The sequence below is a fragment of the Dromaius novaehollandiae genome, chromosome 14 (genome assembly GCF_036370855.1).
Source record: "Dromaius novaehollandiae isolate bDroNov1 chromosome 14, bDroNov1.hap1, whole genome shotgun sequence".
NCBI lineage: Eukaryota > Metazoa > Chordata > Aves > Casuariiformes > Dromaiidae > Dromaius > Dromaius novaehollandiae.
In genome coordinates this window covers 19,342,407-19,362,420 of record NC_088111.1, presented here as the reverse complement: position 1 = coordinate 19,362,420, position 20,014 = coordinate 19,342,407, and the positions used below count along the sequence as shown (strand labels likewise).

General features: G+C 50.4%; 4 protein-coding genes across 16 annotated transcripts in view; 2 read left to right on the top strand and 2 right to left on the bottom strand.

Annotated features, from left to right (window-relative positions):
• The window catches only part of GTF3C1 (general transcription factor IIIC subunit 1), a 57,179-nt gene extending 49,593 nt beyond the window's left edge, over positions 1–7,586 (top strand). For both annotated transcript variants that reach the window (XM_026107711.2, XM_026107710.2), the window contains exons 33-37: positions 923–1,209; positions 1,699–2,359; positions 4,441–4,480; positions 5,395–5,587; positions 7,212–7,586. In XM_026107711.2, coding sequence (XP_025963496.1) covers positions 923–1,209; positions 1,699–2,359; positions 4,441–4,480; positions 5,395–5,587; positions 7,212–7,433 — 1,403 coding nt within the window. In that variant the 3' untranslated portion in view covers positions 7,434–7,586. The remainder of the gene's footprint in view (positions 1–922; positions 1,210–1,698; positions 2,360–4,440; positions 4,481–5,394; positions 5,588–7,211) is intronic.
• Positions 7,587–9,277: 1,691 nt separating this feature from the next.
• POLR3K (RNA polymerase III subunit K) lies at positions 9,278–10,030 on the bottom strand. The gene is made up of 3 exons (XM_064520606.1): positions 9,899–10,030; positions 9,725–9,812; positions 9,278–9,558 (listed from the first exon to the last, which is right to left on the bottom strand). The coding sequence occupies exons 1-3, from the start codon at positions 10,007–10,009 to the stop codon at positions 9,431–9,433; spliced, it is 327 nt and encodes a 108-aa protein (XP_064376676.1). The 5' UTR covers positions 10,010–10,030; the 3' UTR covers positions 9,278–9,430.
• Positions 10,031–10,034: 4 nt separating this feature from the next.
• Positions 10,035–13,866, top strand: SNRNP25 (small nuclear ribonucleoprotein U11/U12 subunit 25). 5 transcript variants are annotated; one of them, XR_010391671.1, is made up of 6 exons: positions 10,035–10,167; positions 10,272–10,362; positions 10,828–10,933; positions 11,077–11,159; positions 12,192–12,254; positions 13,655–13,866. XR_010391671.1 is itself a non-coding variant. In XM_064520602.1 (6 exons), exons 1-5 carry the CDS (start codon positions 10,048–10,050, stop codon positions 12,244–12,246), a joined length of 447 nt encoding a protein of 148 aa, XP_064376672.1. In that variant the 5' UTR covers positions 10,035–10,047; the 3' UTR covers positions 12,247–12,254; positions 13,655–13,866. The 5 variants fall into 5 exon arrangements, 3 of the variants coding, with proteins under 3 accessions (XP_064376672.1, XP_064376674.1, XP_064376675.1); XR_010391672.1 differs by lacking the exon at positions 13,655–13,866 and adding an exon at positions 13,011–13,357; XM_064520602.1 differs by having other exon boundaries at positions 11,077–11,151.
• Positions 13,867–14,002: 136 nt separating this feature from the next.
• The window catches only part of RHBDF1 (rhomboid 5 homolog 1), a 41,647-nt gene continuing 35,635 nt past the window's right edge, over positions 14,003–20,014 (bottom strand). For all 8 annotated transcript variants that reach the window (XM_064520599.1, XM_064520597.1, XM_064520598.1 and 5 more), the window contains 9 exons: positions 19,931–20,005; positions 19,199–19,360; positions 18,986–19,086; positions 18,266–18,329; positions 17,713–17,807; positions 16,698–16,773; positions 16,054–16,154; positions 15,632–15,785; positions 14,003–14,762 (listed from right to left, as the gene is read on the bottom strand). In XM_064520599.1, the coding sequence (XP_064376669.1) occupies positions 14,343–14,762; positions 15,632–15,785; positions 16,054–16,154; positions 16,698–16,773; positions 17,713–17,807; positions 18,266–18,329; positions 18,986–19,086; positions 19,199–19,360; positions 19,931–20,005 (1,248 nt within the window). In that variant the 3' untranslated portion in view covers positions 14,003–14,342. The remainder of the gene's footprint in view (positions 14,763–15,631; positions 15,786–16,053; positions 16,155–16,697; positions 16,774–17,712; positions 17,808–18,265; positions 18,330–18,985; positions 19,087–19,198; positions 19,361–19,930; positions 20,006–20,014) is intronic.

The following is a 20,014-nucleotide window of genomic DNA, read 5'->3' as shown; positions in this document are numbered from 1 at the left end:
GCTCCCTTCTTCAAGAGTGTCTTCCTTTCTGCTGTAATGCAAACGTAGCCAGGAAAACCTTTAGTTGTAATGGAAGGGCTAGTGCTGTCCCTGCTCATTCCCGTTGATGTTGTGATAGAGGTAAAATAGAAATTCTTTCTCAGATCTCTGCTACCACACATGCCCTCCAGGTTTGCTGAGTTGACAGCTCATTACAATTGTTCTCATCTTTTCTTGGCTGTCAAAGTGCAGCTGTCCTGAGTGTCCCACAAGGCACAATATAAAGGCAGCCTGCAGATAAAAGGATGGGGAGCAAATAAGAACACTGCCAAAACTACTCTCTAATCATCCAGGACTGCAGAAAGGTATTATATTGATCCAACTTTGTATAGGTGGGATGAGTTTTGGTGCAGTGATAGACCTGTCCCCAAACACACTATGCTCAGATGCTTTATTATATTGATGGTACTAAGGCATTGGAAACTTATGGAGTTTACCATATTTGGTCTATCGCTTTCTACCCTGGATCAGCTTCTTTAGATATTTTGATTAATAGGGCCCTCCATAGCCTTTTGATGCCATAGGCTGTTCACCTGACCTTCTTCAAGGAAAAAGATGATTTCCTCATCAACTTAAGAGTTTAGCTGAGTGTTAGAGACAATACCAGTAAGTCTATGCTGTCTTTCACTGATACTTCACTTTGATATGAGGGTAGGCCCTTGTAAGCCAGCTTGCTCTTCTTCTACAGGTCTTTTCAGAGACAGGTATGCAAGGCAGAATGAGAAGATGCAGTAATGAACATGAAAAGCTGAGCTGTATTTTTAATTGAAATAGTCTAGAACACCCCTAATATGTCTGTTTCAGATTTTTTATCTTTCCATAGTGTATAGCATAGTAACAGCTGCTTCACAGCATATACACTTGTTTTTTATTTACTTTGCAGTTTCTTCTGTGCTTGATAAGATGGTTGTGGGAGTCTCTTGCCTCCCTAAAACTTTCACCAGACTGATAAAAGTCCAAGAAGAACATTATGAAGTTGATCGATTTCTTCGTGAGTGTACAGAATGTTACGGCTATAATCCCAGAGATGTAGCTGCTGTTTTGGAGATCCGTAATGCAATAGAGGCGACTTCCCACTTTGGGATTGGCAAAGCTGAGCTGGGGAGACATTTCTGCAGCTATGAAGAAATGGAACCTGCACGCACCAGGAATTTGCAGCAGTACCTTCAGGTGGTTTTATAGCCAGCTGCTTTCCATACATACATGCATTCATGTTTAGTATTTCCCTCGAACAGGACAATCTCCCAGGCTGTATGAAGCAAATATAAACTGACAAAAAAGAGAGAGAGAGAGAGAGATAACACACCAAAAGCCTGATGGCAGTTTTGCCTCATAGCTAGGAGCAATACTTTGTCAAAGCTAGGAATGAACTGTTTGAGAAACCCAGAGGTACCACAGTTCACCTTTGGAAGTGAAAGACTTTCCCAGTTACTTTTTCATTTAATTTAAGCACAACAAAAATGTCTTGTGCTGTAATTTCAGAGAAGTATAAGGGGCAGAACACCTTTCCAACTTCAGCACAAAGGGACAGAAAACTGAATGGCCCACTAAGCTCTTCCTCTTTTCTTGCTACCAGTTAAGGATAGGAATTCCATGATATTGGGGTATACTGATATTTTCCAGTGCAAGCTAATGAAACTTTTTTTCTTTTCTTTATAGGACCTTATTGAAATGCAACAGGTTTTAGAAGTAGGAGGCCATACTGTAAGACTGGTTGCAATAGTATTTGCCAAGCCATGGCTATTACATTCAGTATGTCTGAAGAATAAACCAGATGATTCTAGTCAGCAAGGCCCAGACACCACTCTCTCAGATATGGAACAAGATTGCCTGCAGTCAGGACCAAAGAAGGGAGAGGAGTGCTCAACAGAGGAGGAACAGCCAGTAAAAGACTTAAAATCTGTCAGTGATGAAGAACCCCCAAGGAAGAGATGCAAGACTCAAAACGAGGAGCTTCAAGATGGCAACCAACTCTGCCAGGGTCCACAGAGCGGTTTGAAAAGTGCGAGTGAAAATAACTCTGATGCAGATGTTACTGATCCTGTTCAAACGAAGGAAGCTTTAGTCACTGATGAAGAAACGGGCCCCTTGGGAGGGCAGACAGAACACCTAGCTCAAGACTCAGCATGTGCTTCAGATGCTGTGGATGTGGACACTCAGGAGGAACAAGATAAACCTTCTTCTGAGGACAAAGAGCTTCCAGCAGAGAATGATGATCTCACCACTGAGCAGGACAAGCAGATCCCTAGCCTTGAACACCCAGCCAAGGAGCAGCCTGGTGAGGTCTCCCATTTACAGGAGAATCCAGAAGTCTCTACAGGTACGTAGGAGCTCTACACATAAGGAATAGAGACTAGCTCACCATCAGCTGGTCCCTAACAGGTAGCTACATTTTATAGGCAAATACAAGATCCTTTGTAAAGACATATACCGCCGAAGGGGTTTTAATTTCTCACAGGCAAAGTGGCATTGCACTAGTTGATCTGGAAGGTTATGGAGGCTTTGAATACACCAGAGATTCCTTCCTAGACCTATTGCTGGAGTGTTCGTGACTAGTTCAGAAATATGCTTTTCTTAGAAACATGTTTTCATGCCTTAATCTTCTCCAAAAACATCTTTGGATTTTGAGTTTCTCTTCTCTGGATTCAGTACAAAGGCTAGACATCTTTAAAACTAGAAAATCCAGTGCTACTGGTGTAAGTTTGACCAGAATGTCAATGACTGAAAGCTGCAAAGTCCTTAAACCACTCACCAGCAAGTGGCATGTGCCAGTGAGACTAATAGCGTCTTTTATGACCCAGTTTGACTTCATTTTTATTACATTTTTACTGCTAGTGTTCTTTTTTTAATAGCTAGTAGTCCCTGCCAAGCACTACCTTAAATTTATTGCTGGGGGGAGTTATTTTGTTTTTGTTTCTATCAGCTCTGATTTCAGATTGAATCACAAGCTAGCTGCTGTGTAGTCTTTTGCCGATATCTGCCGTTACTCTACATTGACAGTTGCAGGCTGCAATATGAATCAGAGCAGGCCAATCCATAGAGCTTAGTATTGTTTGATGGAGCCTTCCTGCAGGGTATAGACTCAGGGCTGTCTAAACAGCATAGGCTTCAGCAGCTGTTAATGTGAAACTACTAATGTACTCTTGATTTAATTTCCTCTTTATTTTTAGGAGGGGGAAAAATCCTAATGAGTTGTGATACCAAGCTTGCAGTTTTTACCAGTCTTATTTATGAAGCCCAGCTGGCACTTACCAAGAGATATGTGCTCGTGCAACACTTCTGTGGTCTTAAAACATTATCACATGTTCTAAGTAAGCAATTGTCAAGTGGTGCATCCTGTGTACTGAATTAAAGTAGGAAACATTTAAATGACTACAGTTACACAATTTGAACTCCAAGTTACTAGCTTAGTCATGATGTGTCTGCCAAAAGACAAAGTTTGCATCCATGTTGAATCTTAGTTCCCAAGTTCCCAGTTTTTTAAATAATGTTTTAGGTGCATCTGACCAGCATTTGTAGTTATTCTGTTTCCATTTGCCTTGAAATGGAGTGTAAGTGCTCAAGCTGCCAACTGCAGTAAAGAAAACCTTTTGGAAAGCTTCTGTTAGTGGCCTTTTGATTTCCAGATCCCTGGTCCAGAATTCTGGTCTGTTGTCCTCACATATACATGTCATGAGTTGGACTTGGTCTTATCACTAGAGCTTTAGTCTATTCCCTTTGTTCAGCTGCTTTACGCAGAAGGGTTTACATAGGAAGGCAAGACATGCGCTTATGCCAAAGCTGTTAGCCTCTGGGTGTGGTAGAATTACCCAAAGTTAAGTAATTGTGTAATTAAAGCCCATGCCATAATGCATTATGGAAGTTGCACAGACTGCCTTCTCATCAAAACTGAACTCTGCTGAAATCTTGAGTTTTCATTCTCAAGTCCCACGTCTACAGCTACTCAGACTTCTGCTCAACTTCAGTATGACTGCCGGTAGCAGTAAAGTTAAACCTACCTGAGTGCTTGCAAGCAGAGACCCTGCATCGCTCTTTGTGCGAAACTTGGTTCCTTTTCAAGCCATACGATTATCCATCTTTCAGCCATGTAGCAAGACTTATAGGAATAAAACTTCTTGCTATGATTTGGGACTGGACCATAAAAAGTGTGGTTGGAGTAGACAGATGTGGTTAAGAGAATAGCTGCAGGAAGAGAGAAGATCCTGCAGACAGATCAAATGCAGTCAGAGTGGAAGTTTAGAACTCCCCGTGCCAGTGACAACAACACGCAGCTCAGTTTGCTTGTGTTATTTTCTAGCATAAATCATTGCCTTTTACAGCTTAGCCACCTTTTATTTTCCTTGCACTGGATATAGAGTTTGAGCTACTTAACATAAAATGTACATGTTCTTTTCTTTGCAGGAAGTTCTGTGACAGACCTATCTCAGGCAGCCCAGGACAGGTGAGTTGTAGAGATGTCTGCAGAATAACTAACAGTTAGCATTACCAAAATAACTTCTGAAATCAAATGCTTTGGTGATCTTAGTTTTATCTTCTGATGATCAGAAAGTATTGAAGATGGAGAACCCATATGTTTTCTCCACTGTCTTTGTTAATGTTACCCATGTCTTTGTATGCATTCTGAGAAGCTCTCTCTGGTACATGTTTATTTTCAAAAATCAATGAATTCCAAATATCAAAGGAGCAAAAATAATCGTATTCCACAAATAAGTCTAGTGCCACTAGGTTTCTGATTACAATTCCCCAGGAAGGGCCTGGAGAAACTGCAATATGGGAATTTACAGGTCTGCCCTTGGATCCCAAAATGCTAAAAATGAGGAATTCAGTTTCCTGTCTGAGCACTGTTACTGCATGTTGCAGATTGAAGCATGTCTTTGATGGCCTTTGGAGGATATCAGAGCCTCATGCAGAGAAAGCTTTCTTGGTCAATAAGACACAAGGTGGTTGTTGGCAGTATAATGGTGCTAATAGTGCTTCTCAGAGGGTGAACCGCTAGTATGAAATGCTTCAGGTCTGTAGAACTGCTTAGTAGATTCTCAGAGCAGCTGCAGAAATTTATACCTAGTATGTAAGCAAACACTGGAAGTGGATGCAGTAAGACCCTCTAGTAAGCAATAATTCTGATGATGGGAAATCTAGCTAGAATAATCATTCCTGTCGGGAAAACTCAGTAAGGACTAAGGACAGGGTAAGTACATTTGCATAAAAATCACAAGACGAGGATATGCTTGCAGGTGTTTTTTCTTAACTGCTAGTACAGGGAGTTTGAAGAGGTGTCTCAATGCAGCCAGCAATTTGCATTTCTCACTGTCAAAGTAGCAACTGACAGAGCTGAACTTAAACCATCTTTTGCAGGGCCTGTGAGAACGTCTGCTTCATTGGGAGACCATGGAGGATTGTGGATGGGAACCTGAATAAACCTGTGTGTAAGGGAATGATGGAAGCTGTGCTCTATCATATCATGACAAAACCAGGTATAACGGAAGGCATGCTCTTGCAGCATTATATGGGAGTACTGCAGCCCGTCGCTGTCTTAGAGATACTGCAGGTATGTGAGTCATCAGATGTTTGAACTTTAATCTGGTTCAGCTTCCACACTCAGTCTGTACTTAGCAGTCAGCAACTCCTTTGCTCGGAGTCCCAGGAGGATGGGTGACAATTGTCAATGGACCATGAAAAACAGCCTTCTCCCTCTAGTGCTAATTAATCAAAGCCAGAGTACAGTACTATTAGCAGTGAGGATGGAGGCCTGCTTTACCACTGTTCACTGAATTACTATATTGTTGATTCAAAAATTTGAGTTTTCTTCTAAAGTGGATATAAATGCTGCTGAAATTCTAGTTGGTTACTAAAGAGTGGCTTGTCACCATGAAATACTAACTTGGGTTGTTTAATCACTACGGAGTTTATCTTAAATTTTCCTTCTATATATTTCACATTGGTAGTCTTTTGACATGAGCAGCAAATTGAAACGTGTCTGTGCTGGACAACAGTGTAAATAACACCTTCTGTTTTCACAAATGTGCTTAAAGGCATGCATCCTTAATTGTAGAACAATACATGGTGAGAAAACTCGAGTTTCTCAGTTTTTTTGCATCTGGAAGCTTATGCCTGCCACCATAGCTTACTTTGCAAGTGAAATCTGCTTGCTTTCTTTGCTACAATGATTTGAAATCTTAAATGTAGCAGTAGTACCGCAGTCCTTCCCATAACTGATTTCCCCTTTTAACACTGGAAATTAATATTCCAATATTCCAATATATATGCCACACTCCTGTCCAACGGCTCATACATTTTGGTATTAATGCAAGTTGCGTATACTACCAACCATGTGCTGACTCATTATTCCTGCTTCCTAGGTGTTCCAGCACAGCATGCCCACGTATCCTGTGCCACAGCAATACCACCAAGAGGATAGTTAGGCTCAGGAGATGGGCAAAGCAGCAGGATCAGTAGAGAGGATTAAGACTATAATACATAGTGCATAGTGGTCAGATATGTACGTATAGGAGAAAAATACAGATTCCTAGGCAGCTTAAATTAATTCAAATCCACAAAATCAAGGAATTACCGATACATTTCACAGATTAGAAAACTTGAATCTAACTTCTTCCCTACCAATAAATTTGATAACTGGTTGTGAAACCATACACACAGCTTCTATCTGCAATATGCCAAGTATTAATAAATCTAGGTGCCTATCTAGGTAAGATCAACAAATACACGCTAGATATTTACAGCACATACGTTATCTTGCTGGGTGTGGTTGTGAGAGCGAATGCCAACTGTTCGGTGAGAAGCAACCCAGAAGTCTGGAATGTCCATATACAGCAGCACTAAAATGATTTGTAACTGGTCCTAAGCCTTGCAGATCTGTTGTTGAACACATTCTGTATTAGTATCCAGATGTCAACCACTGTGCTGGAAGGTTTTATCTTGAACAGATACTATAATTGACAAATTGGCAAAGTGATAAATGAGCACATACCCAGTTATGTGAACTTGCTTTGTTCTGCTGTAATCTTTGCCATACCCAGTGCTCTCCCAGGGGAGGAGGGATGAGCCACTCAGTATAAACTTTAGACAAAGTTTCTGAAAATGGTATGGGTAGAACAGCATTTAACATGTCTCTTTGTGCAACTGCTGTAGCTAAAACGTGCATTTTTCTACAGGGTCTGGAAGCTCTTGGTTGCATCAAACAATTCTACATGAAAAAGCCATCAGTAGTGTCTCTCTTTTCTTGTCCAGTTATGGAAGAACAGTTAAACAATCCCAAACTGAGTGAAACCCCAACAATATACTATGAGCCGACCATAGACTGTACTCTCAGGCTGGGAAGAGTGTTCCCCTCTGAAGTTAACTGGAATAAATGGGTACAGATGATCCATGTATAAAAGATGTAAAGCTGAGTCATGTTAACTTGGTTTAGCCTGTAGAAGTGACTGTTAATGCATTTGTGCTCCATGTTTTTTTTTTTAGTAAGAAAAGTTATTTATCCTTTTTACTTTTGAATGTATATACTGAGAATAAAACCTAACATTAAGATACTGCAGGTCATATTTCATCATATTTTAAGTATATGCTTTTCTTATCTCTAATTGCTTTTACAGCGTATAATTCACAGTTTCTGCCTTATCTTTTGTGGTTTTCTGCAAACTCAACTACGCTCTTCATGCAGACTACTCAGCTTTACCTGGCTACTCCAGACCTCTCACCTCCTGTCCAGGTGAAATTCAGTCTCAAGTGTCTTCATGATTTACCCGCCTTTTTAGGCTTCTTTCTGGGTCTTCCTCTTGGAATACCACCATCATCTTGATCATCTTTCAGAGCTGTGACCTGAGTTTTGTCTTTGGCTCAGACCTCTGTAGCTCTTCGTGTCCATGCTGTGGTAAAATCTTAAGACGATTAGCTATGAAGGACCTATCTGGACCTGTCTCAGTAACTGCAAGATACTGTCAAATGCAATATGCCCTTTCAGTCACATCCATCCAGAACTTTGCTGCATGCCTGTTTCCCTAGCTCATCACCTCTTCCTGCATTCTGGTGGCTTCTGAATTACTTGCTTTTACATCCTACCTGTTTGTTTTAATTCACTGATACGTCAATTCCTGCTTCCAGTCAGTTCGTGATGCCCTGCTAGTTCCCAGAGAGAAATGAGAAAACCCATCTGATTTGAACGCAAAGGACAAAAGCTGATGACAAACAACGTGTGTCGGTCAGCCCGTACTTGTCATAAATATTTAGGCAGGCATCCTAACTGGACTAACCCGAGTGTATGCTGTCAAATTCCTTCATGCAAGAATACAAAGTGCAGGAATCATATCCATGCTAGTGCTACTCCTGTATTCCTTGCGATGTAGGGGCACCGGCACCAAACAGTAGTATTTTGTGGAATACCCTTTTCCTTTCTTTTTAGTTGCTATAGTGGTTCTCCAGCAGGCATTCTTGTAGGTGCTTTAATATTGTAGTATTGTAACAGTACTGTCTTCGAGACAGTGTGCTACACCTGTCAATGGACAAATAAAAGATTGTTTTGGCTGGGAGTGAACCATATAATTAGGGTGGCTATAAAAAGCCGGATTTCTTTTTTTTCTAAAGATGCTCATGTTGTTTTTTGTTGGAGCTGGGGATGAAGTAGCGAGTCTGACTCTGCCTCTTCTCCAAAAGAAATTCCTGTAACGCTAAGCCCCTACTCCAGCTGCCCAAAGTTTACGTGTACTTTTACCTTTCCAGCTTTTGCAAGATTTTAAATGAAGTATTTGACTGTGTTTGCCCACATACAGCTTCTTCCACACAGATGCTGGTTTCTGGTTGTGGCACAGCAAAGGGAAGTCCCCCTTTCTTCCCCCTCCCCTTAAACCTGCCGAGGTAACGCTTTACTGTTGCTTTATACCCTGCTCTGTCACGCCCCAGGCAGACCTGGGCTGCGGTTTGATAACTAGTCTGTAAGATCGCTGGTTTCAGCCTTCAGCTAGAGTTCTCTACGTATTTTAAACCACGATTTCTTGGTGTGCTGAGCACAAACCAGGCACAGCATTAAGTTCAGGGAGCGCGTTTTTAACAGAAACGCTGCAATTCCTAGAATTAAGGGCCTCAGTGTCCCATCCGCCCTCCCCGCCTTCCCGGCCCCAACACCGAAGCGGCGCAGAGCGTCACGCCGGGCCCCCGGGGTCCTGCCCGGCTACGCGCAGCAGCCTCGGCCCGCGGCGGAACAGCAGCTTTCACACCACCACGCAGCGAGGGGTCAGTCCCGACCACGGGCGCGTTTATTGCGGGAGAGCCCGGCTGCCCCCCTCCCCGCGGGGCCCCCCCCAGCTCCCGCAGCGGGAGCCGCCGCGCAGCCCGGGCCCCGCCGTCCCGGGCGGCCCGGGGCCGGGGGCGGCGGCGCGGCTCAGTCCCGCCAGCGGTGCCCGCACTGGGCGTTGCAGCACTTGTAGAAGGTGGTCATGGGCTCGTCGGCCGAGCGCGTCTGGATCTGCATGAAGTAGGCGCGGGGGTGCTCGCACTTGGGGCACGGCTCTGCGGGCGAGGCGGGCAGCGGGTGAGCGCCCAGCCACCCCCCCACCCGGCCCCGGAGAGATCCCCCCCCCGCCCGGCCGGCCGCCGCCTTCCCGTCGGCCCGGCCCGGCCCGACCCCTCCCTCCCCCCCCCAGCCCCGGCCCGGCCCCTCCTCCCCCGGCCCTACCGGCCGTGGAGTCCACGTTCTCCCAGGCCGCGGCGCCGCCCAGCACGTCGTCCACCTCCTTCAGCTGCGGGTACTTCCTGCTCGTCACCTGCGGGCCGCGGCCGGTCAGCGGGGGCCCTCCACACCCCCCCGGCCCGGCCCCCCCCGCCGCCCCCCGGCCCGGCCCCGCGGCACCTTGCGCGTTACGTTGCGCACGTAGGGGCAGGTGGTGCAGGCGAAGCGGTGGCAGCGCGGCCCCTCCTCGGCCACCAGGACGTTGCCGCAGGCCGGGCAGAACAGCAGCATCGCCGCTTCCGCCCGCGCCCGCCCCTTCCGGCGCCGCGATGGCGATGGCGGCGGCGGAGCCCGAGGAGGAGCTGGCGCACGCCGAGGTGCTGGAGCTCTTCCAGGCGGCGCTGGCGCGGCTGGTGCAGGACCCGCTGCTCTGCGACCTCCCGGCGCAGGTGGGGCCGGCGGCGGGGCGGGGGGCGCGGGGAGGGGAGGGGGGCGGCGCGGCCCACGGCCCACGGCCCGCGGCGCTGGCGTGTCGCGGCGGTGCCGCCCGCAGGTGACGCCGGAGGAGATCGGCTCGCAGGTGGCGCTCGAGTACGGGCAGGCCATGACCGTGCGCGTCTGCAAGGCGGACGGCGAAACCATGCGTGGGTACCGGCCCGGGCACCGGGCCCGCGGGGAGAGGGGTGCCGGGCCCGGGGGCGGGGGGGAACTGGGCCGGGGGGGGGGGTGGGCGGGCAGGAGATGTTACTGGGCCGGGGGGCGTTACTGGGCTGGGGGGACTACTGGGTCGGAAGGGGGGGTGAGTAACAGGCCGGGGAGGGGTGTTACCAGGCCGGGGGGCACTGGGGAGGGCAGAGGGGCTGGGTGGGGTGCGCTGGGCAGAGGGTGGCAGTGCCAGGTGGGCAGGAGTGCCAGGAGCAGGGTGCTGGGAGCAGGGTGCCAGGCGGGCAGGGGTGCGGGGAGCGGTGTGCCAGGAGCAGGGTGCTGGGAGCAGGGTGCCAGGCAGGCAGGGGTGCGGGGAGCGGGGTGCCGGGAGCAGGGTGCTGAGAGCGGGGTGCAGGGAGCGGGCGGCGGGGCACGGGCCGGGGTGCTGAGGGCTCTCGCCGCAGCCGTGGTGGTGGTGCAGAACGCCTCGGTGCTGGAGCTGAAGAAGGCGCTGCGGCGGCACGTGCAGCTGCGGCAGGCGCGGCAGGGCGGCGTCCAGCACCTCAGCTGGTGAGCGGGGAGCTGCGGGCCTGGGCTGGGCCATGGCGGGGGGGTGGGGAGGTTTAGACCCCCCCTCTGCCTGCTCACCCCGCCTCGCTCGCCCTTCTGGGGCAGTTCGGCCACCTCCTGAGTGTGTGTGTCCCCCCCCCCAGGAAGTACATATGGAGGACCTACCACTTAACCTACGCTGGAGAAAAGCTGGCAGACGACAGAAAGAAGCTGAGAGAGTGAGTAGGCAAGTGTCTGCTGGCACGTGCAAGTCAGTGGGGAGGGACGAGGACGCTCTGGAGTCAGGCTGCCCATGCAGCCTGTGCACAGGCAGGGATTAATCTGGGCCACCGTGCTCTGGCTCAGTTAGGTTCTCTGCTTGAAAAATCACTGCGAGGTGGGTCTAGCACTTCCACAGAGGTGCAAGCGCTCCTTCGCTGACAGACTCTCCGAGAGGCCGTCTGCAGCAGAGCGAAGCCTTGGGCCATGGCTATCCTGTGCTGAGAGCGTCTGTCCCATCCAACCCATACCCAGGCCCCGCGTATCACCCCCTGGGTGTCTGCACCAAAACTAAGGCAGAATAGGTCACGCTTGCTCAGTTCACACGATAGGTACACTGCAGGGACTAGATTAGCACGAGAAAAGCATGGCTGGGAGGTAAGAGAAAGGATGGTGTCAGGCACATGATGCACATTAGTTCAGAGGGCCACAGTAGTTCATATCCGGGGGAACCAGTGTGCATATATATATATATTAATGGAAGCGCATGGAGAGCAGCTACCAAGGGGAGGATGGGAACAGGTCACGTTATGTGGTAGAGGGCATCCACAGTGGTCTAAAGGAGGAAGTCAGATGGAGTGGTTGGAGTCAAAGAATGACAGAATGTGGTGCCAGTGGCAGAGACCTCTGGAGATCATCTAGTCCAACCCTCCCCCTTTGGGGGTGGAGGGGGAGTTGTCTCAAGTATTAGTAACAGATTTAGCAAGAGCAGGGAAAAATCCCTAGAAAGACAGCTCTACCTAAGGAAATGTCTCCTTGAAAGATCAATCCATGGGTATGCTTGGGGTGTGCTGCAGTTTAAAAGGCAGAGGATCACATCCTGGAGCACTGGCAGGATGCTCTACTCATGCACATGAGAATTTTATTTTGTCCTGCATTGGAGACCAGGACCTGAAAGTATGAGTCCATCTTTCCCGGGGAAAGAGAAGGCGAACAGGATGTCAGTCAAAGGTGGTGGGTCCTGGGGAATGAGCATGTAACAGCGTAATTCTCTGTTCAGGTATGGCATTAGAAACCGTGATGAGGTCAGCTTCATAAAGAAGCTTCGAAAGTAACTTGTCAGGTAAGTCCTGAAAAATCCATTAAGAACTACCAGCTCATACTCCTCTTCCCAGGGCTTTAGGGCAAATGCTTGTAGCGGCTGGTGTTGTTGCTCTTCATTGCTTGGCAGAACATTCCTAAATGCCCATGTCTGCATGCGGCTCGCACCCTGGCTCTAGTCCATTTCTGCATTTTGGTTTTGTAGCCTGTGCTGTTCTCAACGCCATGGATGCTAACACTGCATCTTGTTAACATTGCCGCTGCTCCTGAAATGGTGTATCTTAGTGCTGGCAATGGCTTATCTCTAACCTTGTTTTACACTTTGACTCTGCTCCCACAACGTCCTGAGACTCATTAAGTGCAGCGCTCCTTTGTTTGCCCTTACAAAGGCTTCTAGGATGTTGCTTTCTTTTAGGCTTCATCATCTCTGGAGCTCACTGCCAGGAATGTGGCAGGCTGCTGACTAATCTGTAGGATGAAGGAGGTCTCTTTGTGCCTACAGGTGATTGCCATCACCCAGCTCATTTGATCCTTCTTTGTGTCTCAGACTATCTCCAGACAGAGCAAAGCCCCTGTTCTCCCACCTTGCTCTAGCTCCTTCCTGTGCTGTGCAGAGCACCTGCAGTTAATAGAAACATCCAGTGGGAGCACAGAAGTAAATGCAACAGCAAACATAGCATGTTCTCCACTGTTCCACAGAGGGGGTATTTTGAGCCATCTTCCTGCAGGCTAGAGGAAAAAGAGATCTCAGCTTGTGTCCTGTATTTTGTGTTCTCAGTTTCTCCACTTTCTGGTTGATGGAGACTTGAATTCAGCTGACTCATTGTTCTGAGAAGCCAGGACTTACTGCTAGACAACTTTTGTTCATGGTATTTTTGTGCAACTGATGCATTTAAGAATGCTTCCAGCACAGGAAGCACTATTTGTGTATATTTACCTGTGTGTAACCCATGTGGACATCATCATTGCAATAGCAGACTGTCATTTAAAAAAAGTTATGTACACATATAAATGTATGGTGTGGCCAAGATTCTCAAGCTTGATAAGTTTAAAATTGTGCCAGCTTCTCTATCCCCCCACCTAAAAACACATCTAAAACTCTGAAAAGCAGTGGTAATATCAGCTTTTCCAAATGTCTGTTTGCTCATTTTGTTTTGTAACTCCAATTGTCTGGGTTAGAAAATGTCATTTTGCAACAATGGTGGCTTTTTTCCTCTTTCACTGCTGCCATATTCACCACATCCACCATAAGAAAAGGTGTGCACTGACAGAGGAGCTCTGTCTGCCTGGTGGCACCTATGACCGCTGGTCACCTATGGCAGTGACCGAGCTCCACGGACACTCAAGACCTGGTACTGTGTAATACGAGAGCCCAGCATGCACTAACTATTGTCCCTGTCAAATCTCTCCTTTCTTTAACAGAGAAAGCAGAGAATCCAGCTGTAGCAAGACCAGGCTGGGGATCCAGCACCCTCCTAGAGGAAAAGGTTGTTGCATTTCAAAGAGAAACAGACTCAGAGTTGAACAGAAGCTCCCACATGCCACAGCTTTTGTAGCTGCTGTTTGAAATGTCTGCCTCAGAGCTGTACGCTGCGTCCATTTTCAGGGATTAAAGCAACCCTGCAGTTTTTTAATGCTTTATGGACCTTACTTCATTTCCAGCTGCAAACCCATGTCTGGCTCTGCTTTGGGTGCTAGAAAAGGACTTAGCCTACGGGTGAATGAAACAGCATAGATGAGATAAAGTAACAAATGGAGCCACAGACAATGCAGAATAATTAACAGTAGCTAAAACGCTACCTTTCCATTTAATCACCAGCTTAGCAGTAGTAAACAACTCTGGTTAAAAATGTAGTATTGAAACTAGTGTAATAAAAATAATGGCAGCAGAAAAGGTTCAATACAATTGAACAAGGCACACATTCTGTTTTCAGAGTCTTCTGAGATAAGGCAAAACATGCCTGCCAAGTGCTAAGGAGACAGTTTAAATTAACCACGGGCAGGGTTAGAAGGGTCATTTGGATTAGAGGCTCTGTCCATATGGAACTGGCACAGCAAATGCAAAGACAGTCCATCTCCAGTGCCTGCTCGAGAAGCCAGTCTTTGCCTTTCAGTGGAGCTGTGCATCCAGGTCGTATTTCTCGCAGAATTTGTCTGTGAATGGTATACACGTAAGGAACTCGCACCACTCACACTTGATGGGGTAGAAATAAAACAGAATCACAAGTCCTGAGAAGAGTGCAATGAAGATGAGCTGGAAAACTATAATTTGGCATCGCTTCCTATATAAGTCAAACTTCCCAAAGCTAATGTAGGGCAGGAAGGCAAAGGAGAGGAAGAAGCCACTGATAAATCCTGAAATGTGAGCAAAATTATCAATCCAAGGCAGGAGGCCAAAGGCAAAAAGAAAAAGCACCACAGCCAGCAGCTTGAAGAAGGCCCTCCACGGGCGTGCCAGGATTTGCCAACTCTGGAAGAGCTCCACAAAGAGACAGGCCAGAATCCCAAACTGGGATCCTGCAGGGCCAACCTGCAGAGGAAGAGCATTACGAGTAACATCAGCCACATGCCACCTGCCTGGCTTCTGCAGCCAGCTCCAGGCATTAGTTATCTGACACTCAGCTCCTTATTCAGGACTACTTGGGAAGGAGATGCCACAGCCCAAGCCTTTGTCCTTATAATGGAGTTTAAGGAGTAAAGAGCCTGGTTTGATCTTGGGAATGAGGTGGGTATGAGGCCTGCAGTTGCCAGAGTGAATTTTATGTTTAAGGAAGGCAGATGTGGTCTGAGTCACCAGGGTGAAGGCTCAAGCTCCCTTCTCCCCCTACCCACCCACCAACCACATACTTTTCCTCAATGAAGGACCATTCCTGGAAGATGGTCCTCTGAGTCCTGCCACGTGGTCTTCTGAAGTGAAGCTGGATGGTCACAGCCTTCCCCAGCTGTGGAACATGGACAAGGACCGTCCTGAACAGTGTGTGGGGAAGGCAAGCTCTGCTTTTTGCCCTTATCCTCCGCTGCCCGCCACTCACATGTGGAGCATCTCTGGCACTAGCTACAGATCTCAGTTCCCAGGCTGCTAGGAGCCTCTCGTGCTTTGGCTAGACAAAGAGCATTAGCCCATTCATCCCAAGAGGCAGCCTTCTTACTGCAGCCAAAGTGGGCCAGTCACTCGGAAGGTGTAGGGTACTCTGGGGGATTTTATTGCTTAGCAGTTAGATGATGGTGTGGTGCTAGCTTTCCAGCTACAAATCTGCACAAGCTGTGTGCTGCAGAGATGAGCCCAGCTCTGCTTTCTCTGCCCCTGCCAGCCAGCCCGCTGCAGGCACGTAGAGTAGGCCTGTGTTCAGCGCAGCAGTCGGGGCAAGTTAGTGGGACCCTAGTCTGTAGGAGACCCACCTCCGCTCTGTAGGGCAGGAATATTGCGCTGGCAAGGTTCCCGGTAATGCCACTGAGCAGGTAGATGATAGAAATGCGATGCCATCCTGCCAGCTTCTCCAGGTCCCGCAGGATCGTCATTTGGAAACAGACTGAAACCAGACAGTGCAGGATCCTGCCAAGTTCAGAGTACAGGAGCTGAAGCAGCAGCCGCTGAAGTCATCCCCTATCCTCGCTTATGTTTCTTGCCCAGCCTTGTGGAGGGCTGCGGGCCTGGCCCACCCCTCTAATCCTTACCAGCAAACACTGCCTAAGAACCTCAGCCAGGACCACAGCTCAGCCCCCCAGTCCCCCGGAGAAGGGCCTGCGCGACAGCCCTCAGCGATCCCAGCGCCAGGGACCAGGGCTCCCTCAGACTCCAGCAGCTTTACACCTATGCTTACCCAGCATGGAGGAAAAGTGAGAGCCAGAGACGGTAGAACTGGTCAGGGACTTCTGGATTTAGGAAAGGCAGGAGTCCACAGACATCATCCATGCAGTGCACCTAGGGCAGCAAAAGCAGGGCCGTGAGGCGTGCCAGCCGGCAGCACCCGGCACAGCTATTCACCCAGGCCAGGGCGCAGACACTGCAGCTAGTTCTGAAGAAGGGGCTCTCCTTCTCCACTGCATCAAATCCCAACACTGTCTCCAACACAAAGTCACGTGTCCCCAGGCATATCCTAATGCAGCTTTACTCCATTATTCTTCACTCCAGTGCACATAAAAGGGAGCCATCGCCACTGGCTCACCCATGAAGCAAGCCAGGTGCACTCCTGGTGCTCCTGCAGTGGCTGGGTGTTGGGCTCCTGTGGCTGCCAGCCTCAAATCCCGAACCGGTCTCCCCAGAGGGCCATCCCTCTACCACTCCTGTGTGGGTCAGCAACCTCCCCAGGGTCTGAGGTGGGACTTGGTCGTGGGGCTTGGCCTGGGGGCAGGATGCAGGACTCCCACCTGCACTTCCTCACAGCCTCCCCCCAGACCTTGCCAGGCTGCTAAGGGGAGCAGGAGGGAGGAGCGCAGCCATCCAAACCTCTGGCTCAGCAGCTACCTGAGAGCAGAGTGTTGCCTCCTCGTGGAAATAGCCCCGCATGAATTCACAGTACTCCCGGGAAGTTATTTCGCACCTGGGGAAGGCAGAAGTAATTAAAACGAGAAATAGCACGTCACATGTAGATGGCACAAAGGACCATCCTGTGCCCTCCCAGGCCACCTGATCCCACTCCCCTCATCCCAGGTCCAGCCATAAGAACTGTCCCCAACATGCTGCAGTGTCTCTACAATGCATACACTAATACATTCCCATCTGAGTTGGGTACTGCTCTCCAATACTCCCCTTCTGCTTCCCCCCCAAAGACGAGCCCAAGTCACCACACACCAAACAAATGCTGGGGTGAGCTATCTGCAGCTGAGAAAGAAACAACGCAGCTTGGGGGATCTGGGTCTCTGCGGCTGGTGGGCAGCTGGCAAAGCAGAAAGTAGGGGCTCAACAAGGGTGTCCTGTCATGACCTTCAGGGACAGAGGGAAAGTCCTCAGGGAAGCACTGATTTTTTCTCCCTAGCAGGAAAAAACAGGCCAAAGCACTGGGTAACTACTCAAGCTGAGGAGCAACATGAAGATGATGATCTTCCTCCTCAGCAAACCCAGAGCAGGTCATCTCCTGATGTCTCTGTGAATGCTCAGAGACACCATGCTGGGTCCAACACAGCATGTCAGGAATGATCTGGCCCTTCCCAAGGAAAAGTGCTGAACTCCTCAGGACAAGTATTTAATCCTCAGGGATATGAGTCCTTCTGGACTGCAGGAACAGTTGAGCGATATATCCTGACCCACACCAAGGACTCAGGCTGGCTGTTATCCCATGCTTGTCCCAGAGCTCTGCTCCATCTGGGAGACCTGCCACGGCTCCCTGTCCGACTCCTCCTTCCCAGTAATGCCACTGAGCAGGGCTCTGGGCTCTGCGCAGGAAGGACGAGAATGAGCAGCTGCACGCATGACCTGTAAAGGACCCCCGCATCTCACCCCAAGGCTCAGCCCTTCTCCACACAGGTAAAACGCTCATTACCTTCCTTTGGTCCCAATGCAGCAGGGCCGGCCTGTGATCACGCAGTCCATGTGAAGGTGGTTGGTGTAATTCCCAGCGCTGTTTTTTGTGCAGATCTGGAAGATGACAACAGGCTGCAGTCAGACAGCCCTGGCTTTGCTTGCTGCCTGGAGGAGGTCAAAGCAGCCCCTTGGGAAGAAGCCAGTCCCACAGACAGAGGCCTCCCAAAGCCTTCCTCTGACAGCAAGATGGTGCCTTACACCCCCATCTACCTGGGCCTCCAGGGCCTGAATCACCACCACCTGGCTGCTGAGTGATGAAAACAGCCCCTTGACTGAGCCATTCTCCTGGCAGGGCCCACGAGAGGCCTTGGAAGGCTTCAAGCCTTAGCTAGATAAAGCCAAGGCTGCCCTGATCTGGTGTCTGCAACAGCCCTGCTGCAAGTGGGAGGCTGCACCAGAGAGCCTGGGGCCCCTTCCACCAGCACTGCTGTGGCTCCACACAGCGGGATGCCCAGGGCTGCAAACGCCATCGCAGCTGCCAGCACAGGTCCCGTGCCACCGGCGATGCTCACCGGCCATTTGGTGATGTCGTCCGGCCACTCGTGAGGCTCTGTGGAGGCCGGCTGCTCACACACCCTGCAGCAACAGAAAGCCGAGATCACCCAGAGAAACGACTTTCCCCACCACCAGCAGCAGGTGGGATTTCCCTGGGAGTCACTGCACTGCCCCGACCCCAGGCTGCCGTCCCACAGGTCTCCTCTGGCCCGGGGACAGGGCTGGCAACATGCTACACTGGACCAGCCAAAGACCTGCTGATCAAAGCCACTAGTAGGGAGGTGACAGTCTCCTTCCAGTGAGCAGAGATCCCAGCATCGGCACAGGCAGCCATCAGAGAGCACACAGCTGCCCAACAGCTCGCCAAGCTGGCTCCTTTCCAGGTGGGCACGACCCCAACAGCGGGGATTCAGCTGGTCCCAACCATGGTGACTGAGGGCAAAGGCGTGCTGGGAACATGGCTGCTGGCCACTGAGCAGGGCCAGCCTGTGTCCGAGTTCTGCCTCAAACTTCCCTGCACCCCCAGCGAGCCTCAGCACCTGCCCTCCGTCGGGTGCCCTGATCTCTGCCAGCTGCCAGGGCGGGCAAGACCATCACCACCCGCATGTCCTTCGGTCCTTAGAGCAGCTGCTGCCTGCCCGGCAATGAACTGGCCTGGGTCCACCGTGCCTCTCTGACTCTGCTGCCACAGCAACGCTGGTGCCCCCAGGACGGCAGCGGGGCTAGGCAGGACCTACCTGGGGTCCTGGTGACAAACGGACCCGAACTGCCTCTTGCTCCCCGCCAGCATCGGCGTGCTGGGGTGGTGGGGCCACTTCACCCACACGGCCAGGGTGGACTGCAGGAGAGGGGAGAGGAGAGGCATCACTGCGAAGCCCAGGGCAGGAGAGGCAGCAACAAAAGCAGCCCTGAGCCCACGGGAAGGGTGGGAAAGGGGCCTCTGCACCCACCGAACACTCCTCCTCCGAGGTCTGCACGCAGCCCGACTTGTCGTTGCGCACGCAGCAAGCCGAGTGCTTCTCCTTCTCCCGCTTGGCGCTGATGAAGCTGTGCACTTGCTGGTCCTGCCTCATGCACGGCGAGAACTTGGCCCCCAGGTGGATCAGGGCCTCCTGGAAGAGAGGTGGAAACGCTCAGCTCAGCTGAGAGGCAGGTGAGGGCTGCCCAGGGCAGAGCAGGCTGGGGGACATCGCGAGGGACACCCCTGCCAGGGCCCGAGGGACGAGTCCTGCACAAGGGATACCTGCACACAGACATATTCTCAACATTTGCCCTGAAGAAGCAATCCCGAAACAGAGTCCAGGGATTTACTTGACCGCGGCCTTAGCAACGCCAGTACCGTGGGTGGGAAAGGAGGCTTTGGGACACTACGGCTTTTACCAGTGGGGACAAGCATCAGAAAAGCTGTCACAGGACTCATGTATTTTCTCTTGGCGCCACGCTTGGCTCCACAGGGACAGGACAGGAGTGCCACGCTCCAGCCCAGCCTCCCGCTAGCCCATTCGGCAGGGCAGGGCGCACGGCTGCCCCTTCACAGGAACGGCAGGGCCTCGGGGAAAGCCCAGCCGAGGGGAGCTGCGGGCACCAGGCCCCGAGCGGCGGAGGGCTCCGGCCCGCGGGGTGGCCCAGCTGCAGCACGCAGCCCCCTCAACCCACCGACAGTCCCAGCCGACGGGGCTCACCGAGCTGGGGCCAATCCAGAAGTTTTCTTGCTGGACATATTTGACGTTTTCATAAACCCCGCGGTTCCGTAAGACCTGGGAGGA

What these genes read in the sequence shown, in the direction of transcription:
- POLR3K (XM_064520606.1), bottom strand. Translation starts at nt 10,009, where the DNA reads ATGCTGCTGTTCTGCCCGGCCTGCGGCAACGTCCTGGTGGCCGAGGAG. An exon ending in TGCGCAACGTAACGCGCAAG is followed by an intron (nt 9,813 to 9,898) that starts GTGCCGCGGGGC and finishes CGCGGCCCGCAG; the next exon opens with GTGACGAGCAGGAAGTACCC. An exon ending in GAACGTGGACTCCACGGCCG is followed by an intron (nt 9,559 to 9,724) that starts GTAGGGCCGGGG and finishes CCTCGCCCGCAG; the next exon opens with AGCCGTGCCCCAAGTGCGAG.
- SNRNP25 (XM_064520602.1), top strand. Translation starts at nt 10,048, where the DNA reads ATGGCGATGGCGGCGGCGGAGCCCGAGGAGGAGCTGGCGCACGCCGAG. An exon ending in GGCGGACGGCGAAACCATGC is followed by an intron (nt 10,363 to 10,827) that starts GTGGGTACCGGC and finishes CTCTCGCCGCAG; the next exon opens with CCGTGGTGGTGGTGCAGAAC. An exon ending in GGCGTCCAGCACCTCAGCTG is followed by an intron (nt 10,934 to 11,076) that starts GTGAGCGGGGAG and finishes CCCCCCCCCCAG; the next exon opens with GAAGTACATATGGAGGACCT.